Genomic DNA, 8,564 nt, shown 5'->3' on the forward strand with positions numbered 1-8,564 from the left:
ATGGAGAAATTCACTTGAAGCCTTGTAAATCTAGTGATCAATTGGCTGATATATTTACTAAGTCATTAGCACAAGATGTGTTAGAGTTTCATAGAAGAAACTTGGGTGTTGTAAGCCTAGCTGAGACATAGACCACCATGCATGTTTGAGTTGTTATGAGTCAATCTTATTTTAGTGGTCATAATTAAAGGGGAGTGTTAAAATAAGCTAATTACTCCCACATGAAGAGATGGCTAAAATTAGAGAGTTAAGTGTTGAGGGTTTAGTGTTGGAGTGTTAAGTCAAGTCAAGTTAAGTGATAGACGACTTTTAGTGTGTGGTTGCATGTCAAGATATTTTAGGCAAGTCGCTAATTGGAAAAGGTTAAGTATAAAGTTTTGTATGATCAATAAAAAAAAAGCCGAAGCTGTGTGTTTTGTCTCCTCTATCTTTCCAACAAAATCACATAAAAAAAAATAAAACACTACCAAATACAAAAAAATCACTAAATACGAGTATTGAATCTGAAACTCACATCTGATACTGTGGATTAATAAAGTATAAAATTATAAAGAATGGAATATCAGCACAAGATCTTATACTCGCTCGCTCTTTACATTTTCAAACAATTTAGTCTAAGTCCAAACTAATTTTATTAAATTGATAAAACATTACAAAATACAAAAACAATCCCTAGGTGCCACTATTAAATCTGACAATGTATATATGTAAAGCAGAAAGTTGCAGATAAAACTATAAAGAAAAGTTTATGTGTTGATATTTGGAGTGGAGCTTACACTGGTTTTCTTGCCCTGCACAGAGAAGGGAGATAATAGCATTGTGTTTGGAGTGGAGCTTACACTGGGCCGACTGTTCTGCACAGATAAGGGAGATAACAGCGATGTGTTTGGCTCTTTGACGTTGCCAAACGATCTCAACTGCTCTTCACCTGGACCAGTTGACATACCACTCGAACGTCTGATTTTCTCGCGCTGAGCAACAACTTCCGCCATATCCAGTTTGTCATCCCTCTCTGACGCCAGGCATCTGAACGCCAATTCTGCCACTGCTCTTACCATTATCTTCACCTCAGGATTCACTTCAATCTCCAGTTGCAGATCCGCTAGTTCATGCAAAGCCCCTTCCCGAATCTTCGTTATAGCCAAGTTAGCAAGGTTGATTTCCCTTCTGTTTCGACTTATGTCCATCACTATTTTGGTTGAGACGATCTCCATCAAAACCACCCCAAAACAGTAGACATTGGATTTCTCAGTCAGTTGATAGCACTAGTAGTACTTTGGGTCAACATACCCTGGTGTTCCTTGTGGGATAGTAGTTACATGTGAGGCATCCACAGGAACAAGCCTGCAAAGCCCAACATTAGCCAATTTTGTATCAAAATTCTTGTCCAAGGGAATATTGCAGGATTTCACATCTCTGTGGATTATAGGGGGGTCAAGGGCATGAAGGAAAGCCAAGGCCTGGGCAGTTTGAATAGCAATGTTCAAGCGACTATTCCATGGTAATCCCTCGGGGGTTTTGCGATGGCCATGAACATGATCGGCCAGGGTTCCATTTGGGACAAATTCGTAGACGAGAAGCAGCTCGGCACTGTCTGCAGGGGTGCAGCCATAAAGGTGAACAACGTGTGGATGATTCAAGGTCGAAAATATCTTTACCTCATTGATGAACTGCTTGAGTCTCCTAGAGTTATCCTGATATAGTCTCTTAATGGCAACAACTTGTCTGTTCCAAAGTTTACCTAGATAGACTGACCCGAACCCTCCAACCCCAAGTTCGTTCTCCTCGTGGAAGCAATTTGTAGACTGACGAAGTGATTCATAAGAGAATATAGGCAAATTGCGCATCTCACGCCCAGGCAAATGTCGAGGAAGAGCCCCTCCAGGAGGAGGTTTCCTATTCCTCAGATCACAAATTAAGAACAATATCGCTAGTAGCGTAGCTCCTCCAAGGGAGCAACCTGCAGGTGAATGAAGAGATTGATATCAAAGTGATCTTTGTCCAACCCCGAAAATAATATGAAACCAATTCATGATATGTTTCAAACAGAGAAACAGAATTATAGGAAGAAATCATGAATTTACCTATTATAATAGCTGTTCGGCGACCTGTAACGTAGCCATAACAAAATTATCGTAAGTAACAGGAAGGATTCACATACATATGGAAACAGATTCACGCTATAGTTAAAGCGGAGAAACATGATAGGAAGAAATAATAAATTTACCTATTATAATGCTTGTTTGGTGACCTCTAATGCGGCCATAACATAACTATCGTAAATAACGGGAAGGATTCACATATACAGATAACAAATATTATTGTTTATGAAGATGGGGCATATACCTGTACCTATAAAAACCCTACTTATTGGGTGCCTATGAATAAATGCATACCATCTTAACTGAATCAGCCATTCCAAGTAGTTTTGCGTAAATTTAGGAAATAGAGCATACTGTCGCCCTGGCAGTTGTTGGCACGGAGTCCATCCTCGCAATAATAAACAAACGGTGCAGTTGAACTCGAAGTGTTGTAACGGTAGCCACACATCCCTCCACTTTGGGAACATGATCTACATCTTGCATCTCTCTTTCGATCACTGTAATTCGGTTGCAGTGATCCCACATAAACTGTTACTTGGTCCGTAGGACATCCCGTAATCCAATCCCCATTATCGTACAAACTGTAAGAGACGCTAGAATTACATTTTCCACTAGCCATTACTGATGGGTTTAGTTGACATGTGTACACATCTAAGGTCCTGTTCTCCGTAGCGGATATCACAGCAGTGTCTTTACGCCTTGGATGTGGTATTTGCATATCAATGTTAATGGGATTATCTAAGAATTTGCACTTCTCCCCCCTCACAATTAACCAGGATTTAAATTGGCTCTCTATTATTGTGTAATTTTGGCCCTCAATTGTGATTACTGGAGATAAGTTCTGCACACAGTCGATCTGAAAGTGAGGGTGACCACATCCACAGTTTCCTACACCTATAGGATACTGTATTTCTGTAACTCCACATTTACTGGTATTGTTGCAATACTGGTATTGCACGTCCAAGCATAAGTAGCAGGGGAATGGAGAGGCACAACAGGAAGTAAGGATAAGGAAGAACAGGTGTCGAGGAAGGGAAGGATGAAGGAGATGAGCATATAATTCCATTGGGAGAAGATGAGATAATAGGCATAGAATCAGTGTTGGGGATGAACGAGAGTGAAACTTAGGTAGTGCTAACTCAAGAAGTCTGTTAAGTTGGACGAAATCGACTTGATCCATCACCTCCCATTCCCGTCAAGAGGATCCCAAACATTTGTTGGGTCGTCAGTGTTCCATGTTGAAGTATACTTTCAACTGCAGCGTTGCCAGAAGCCGCTAGTCAAACAAGCGACCGCATTTAATTCAGAAAACCGGAAAACCGCCATGGGAGTTCCCCGCATCGCCTTTCACAAACGCTGGTATTTTTCCAAGGAGCAGCGATCACAATCATCAATTGACACATGGCCACAAGCACTGTTCCAAAACTACCATCCCCCGATGCATAAAGTTAGGTTGAAAGGGACCTTCGGGGAATTGCTGACAGCCGTCTGATGAAATCAACGGTTGTGTACAGGCCTGCACCATGGAGTCATTTATGACTTGACATGAAGTAAATTTTGTTTGACCGCCAGTTTTGTTTCAGTGAAGTAATTAATGAATATTTACTCTGGTTCGTAGAATGTTGGTAAAAGTCTTTAATTCTATTGTTTTTTTTTAAACTCACGGAAGTATAGCATAAAAATATGTATTGTTATGTTTTTTTTGCGTTGCAAAAAAAAAGGGATGAAAAGGGAAAAACTCGCTGCAGCGAATGGAAGAAGATTTTTTGCAGCAGGTTGAATGTAACACACACAACAGTGTGAAGTAATTGTAATGTTGTTGTTTTGCTGAGAAAACGAAAGGGAGACGCAGCAGAGCGAATGTATTGAAAATTTTACACACAGCAGTGTAATATTTTTTAGGAGAAGACAGAGTAAAGTTTCTTTGTGGAACCGAAGCATTCTTGGAGAATCCCTCTGTGAGAGGAAGGAATTTGTAACAACTGTTGTTTTTATTAATGAATACAAAGTTTTTATTGTGCATGTGAAACACTCTGTTCTTCCCAGAAAACAATTTTAGTTTCCACTGTGTTAAAACAGAGCATTTTTCTCTGTTCTTTTTTGTTTGGAATTACCAGAAATTCCCAACATGGTATCGGAGCTTGTCCAGGCTCTTTGAAGGTGTCAAAGAAGCTGAAGGAAGGATTTCTTGCTGTAGCAGCTTCTCCAGCAGAGTGAAGACTCAGTCAAGAAAGAATCCAAGGTATTTCTGAAGATTAGTTTTTTTTTGTTGAGGACAGACAGTTATTTTAGATACACAGTCAAGTATTTTGAAGCATAGTTAAGAGTGCAAGAATGGCTGGAGCCAGCACTAGCATGGGTATCTGTAATACTCAGCTCCCACAATTTAATGGAAAAAACTATGACTATTGGGCAATAACCATGAAAGCTTTGCTTGCTTCCCAAGACTTATGGGAATTTGTTGAGGATGGTTTGAAGAACTAGTAGATGAAAATGAGTTTAATAATTTAACTCAGGTAGAGAAAGATCTATTGAAGAGCAATAAGAAGAAGGATTCAAAAGCCCTCTATTTTTTGTATCAAGCAGTGCATGAGAGCGTGTTTCCAAGGATAGAAATAGCTAAGAGATCCAAAGAAACATGACAAACTCTCAAGATAGCCTATCAAGGCATGGAAAAAGTGAAGACAACGAAACTACAGTTGCTGAGGAAAGATTTTGAGACTCTCTGCATGAAGGAGTCAGATAATATTTACTCATTCTTCACACATGTGATTGGTCTGGTCACACAGAGAAGGTCTCATGGAGAGATTCTTGAAGAAATGAGGATTGTGGAGAAACTATTGAGGATCTTACCCTCAAGGTTCGATGTGATTGTCACCACCATAGAAGAGACAAAGGATCTCACAAACTGATGGCGAGGTTGCAGGCGTTATGGACAATCTCCCTAATCTGCCAATAAGCTCTTCAACGTCTTCGTCAATTTCCTGTTCTTCAGGCCTGAGCGCCTCAGTCATCAAACTTATATATTCATTTCCAAACCTCACCGTCAAGCCTTACAACAACCCGTGGCTTTTGAAGGAATTTTAAAAGAAATACTCCATGGAAGCCTATGCGCACAACATATACATATCTACTTTACACACTTATATCCACGGCACTTTTATTATCAACAAGGCTCGTATATATATAATATATCGACCTCACTAAAGACAAGGCGCATAAAGAGATATCACAACGATATTACCATATGCTTAGGCTCATTTATATAAATGTATCACATCGGTTGTATGCGTTGGCCTTAGTCCTAGATGAACGCTCTTAAATCATGGATTGAAAACCAAGTATATATATATATATCCGCTCGCTGTAGTTAAAGTCGAAATACACAGCTGATTCTATCTTCGCTTTTATGCTTGGTTCATCACTCATATACCATTCGGCGATCGCTCCAACAACGTTTCTCAACGGACCCGCCGTGCTATTATCTAACCTTAATATATCGCTAGTTCCGTTGTTCGCACTTACTCCAGCTCTTGGTCTTCTGCTCCTCCGGACCCGATACAACTATAGACAAGGTTTTATACCTCGCTGGTTCCGTAGTTCGCAGGTCATTCTAATTCCAGCTTTGCTGCTTCCCCGATGGTGGACTTAGCGAAATATATATATGCCAATTTATAGTGGTTCAGTTCCAGTTTGGAACTCGTCTTGTTATTACACTATACTCCTTTCCACAACAGGTCTCTATGAATAGAGCACTACGCCGCATATATCATCACCACGAGGTTGAGGCTTATGGTTATAGGTTTTTTCTTCGCTAAAACTATCGAATGGAGATCGCCAGAACAATTACGATATCAAACCATATGCGCCATTGAAGAATCAAGACCGCTATAAAGTTGGAAATCCATTACAATCAAATTATAAGCCACGAGAACTCCAAGTATCGACAGAGGCATATATGCAACCGGAATTCAATGATAACATAAAAAGAAAGGGAATCGATTTCCGTAATTAATATAAAGTACTGACAGCATTCAACAAATAAGTTATGCAAGCAATTTACATAATCATTAAAGAAGAGACACCAAGGGAACAAAATTTCTAACTAACGCAAAGGCACTCACCCCTCTCCTCTGTCTGATGAGAGCTTTGCTGCCATTTTATTTATAATTAAGGATAGGCCCTCTCGTCCTTATCCATTACAAGAAAAGCATGCTTTACAGGTGATTTAAAGCTTGAAAGCTCAGTTACAATTAGCATGATTTATTGCTAGATTTATTCTAATTTTAACTAAAAAAACATAGAAATCGCAGGCTAAAGGACCCCACTCCCTTGCCTGTAATTTTTTTTGGATTTTTGGAATAATTTGGAAGATTCTTCCCCTCTGAGTCACATGCTCCTGCATTAGACTCCTGAGGACAAAATTCTTCATGGGCTCCTGTCCATGAGCTCATCTACAGATTTGCCCAATTTCTGTAGAATGTCTTCTGTAACCCAAGTAGCTTCAGTAATCGGCTGTCCCTTCCATTTTACCAGATACTGGAAATATTCTCGTGCTCTTGTCTTCTTGTATATTTTCTTGTCCAATAGGATACTGTATTTCTGTAACTCCACATTTACTGGTATTGTTGCAATACTGGTATTGCACGTCCAAGCATAAGTAGCAGGGGAATGGAGAGGCACAACAGGAAGTAAGGATAAGGAAGAACAGGTGTCGAGGAAGGGAAGGATGAAGGAGATGAGCATATAATTCCATTGGGAGAAGATGAGATAATAGGCATAGAATCAGTGTTGGGGATGAACGAGAGTGAAACTTAGGTAGTGCTAACTCAAGAAGTCTGTTAAGTTGGACGAAATCGACTTGATCCATCGCCTCCCATTCCCGTCAAGAGGATCCCAAACATTTGTTGGGTCGTCAGTGTTCCATGTTGAAGTATACTTTCAACTGCAGCGTTGCCAGAAGCCGCTAGTCAAACAAGCGACCGCATTTAATTCAGAAAACCGGAAAACCGCCATGGGAGTTCCCCGCATCGCCTTTCACAAACGCTGGTATTTTTCCAAGGAGCAGCGATCACAATCATCAATTGACACATGGCCACAAGCACTGTTCCAAAACTACCATCCCCCGATGCATAAAGTTAGGTTGAAAGGGACCTTCGGGGAATTGCTGACAGCCGTCTGATGAAATCAACGGTTGTGTACAGGCCTGCACCATGGAGTCATTTATGACTTGACATGAAGTAAATTTTGTTTGACCGCCAGTTTTGTTTCAGTGAAGTAGTTAATGAATATTTACTCTGGTTCGTAGAATGTTGGTAAAAGTCTTTAATTCTATTGTTTTTTTTAAAACTCACAGAAGTATAGCATAAAAATATGTATTGTTATGTTTTTTTTTGCGTTGCAAAAAAAAAGGGATGAAAAGGGAAAAACTCGCTGCAGCGAATGGAAGAAGATTTTTTGCAGCAGGTTGAATGTAACACACACAACAGTGTGAAGTAATTGTAATGTTGTTGTTTTGATGAGAAAACGAAAGGGAGACGCAGCAGAGCGAATGTATTGAAAATTTTACACACAGCAGTGTAATATTTTTTAGGAGAAGACAAAGTAAAGTTTCTTTGTGGAACCGAAGCATTCTTGGAGAATCCCTCTGTGAGAGGAAGGAATTTGTAACAAATGTTGTTTTTATTAATGAATACAAAGTTTTTATTGTGGATGTGAAACACTCTGTTCTTCCCAGAAAACAATTTTAGTTTCCACTGTGTTAAAACAGAGCATTTTTCTCTGTTCTTTTTTGTTTGGAATTACTAGAAATTCCCAACATGGTATCGGAGCTTGTCCAGGCTCTTTGAAGGTGTCAAAGAAGCTGAAGGAAGGATTTCTTGCTGTAGCAGCTTCTCCAGCAGAGTGAAGACTCAGTCAAGAAAGAATCCACGGTATTTCTGAAGATTAGTTTTTTTTTGTTGAGGACAGACAGTTATTTTAGATACACAGTCAAGTATTTTGAAGCATAGTTAAGAGTGCAAGAATGGCTGGAGCCAGCGCTAGCATGGGTATCTGTAATACTCAGCTCCCACAATTTAATGGAAAAAACTATGACTATTGGGCAATAACCATGAAAGCTTTGCTTGCTTCCCAAGACTTATGGGAATTTGTTGAGGATGGTTTGAAGAACTAGTAGATGAAAATGAGTTTAATAATTTAACTCAGGTAGAGAAAGATCTATTGAAGAGCAATAAGAAGAAGGATTCAAAAGCCCTCTATTTTTTGTATCAAGCAGTGCATGAGAGCGTGTTTCCAAGGATAGAAATAGCTAAGAGATCCAAAGAAACATGACAAACTCTCAAGATAGCCTATCAAGGCATGGAAAAAGTGAAGACAACGAAACTATAGTTGCTGAGGAAAGATTTTGAGACTCTCTGCATGAAGGAGTCAGATAATATTTACTCATTCTTCACACATGTG

At 39.6% G+C, this 8,564-nt stretch overlaps 1 protein-coding gene and 1 pseudogene across 1 annotated transcript; both read right to left on the reverse strand.

Moving 5' to 3' along the window:
- Positions 1 to 746: 746 nt before the first annotated feature.
- Positions 747 to 1,187, reverse strand: LOC149234271 (wall-associated receptor kinase-like 14). The gene has a single exon (XM_089368207.1). The coding sequence runs from the start codon at positions 1,185 to 1,187 to the stop codon at positions 747 to 749; it is 441 nt and encodes a 146-aa protein (XP_089224333.1).
- Positions 1,188 to 1,265: 78 nt separating this feature from the next.
- On the reverse strand, positions 1,266 to 2,721 carry LOC149234272 (LEAF RUST 10 DISEASE-RESISTANCE LOCUS RECEPTOR-LIKE PROTEIN KINASE-like 1.1 pseudogene; annotated as a pseudogene).
- Between the last annotated feature and the right edge of the window lie 5,843 nt (positions 2,722 to 8,564).

This window comes from Pinus tabuliformis, chromosome 8, assembly GCF_031772625.1.
Source record: "Pinus tabuliformis cultivar Carrire ecotype Pingquan chromosome 8, CPIR1, whole genome shotgun sequence".
Taxonomy (NCBI): Eukaryota; Viridiplantae; Streptophyta; class Pinopsida; order Pinales; family Pinaceae; genus Pinus; species Pinus tabuliformis.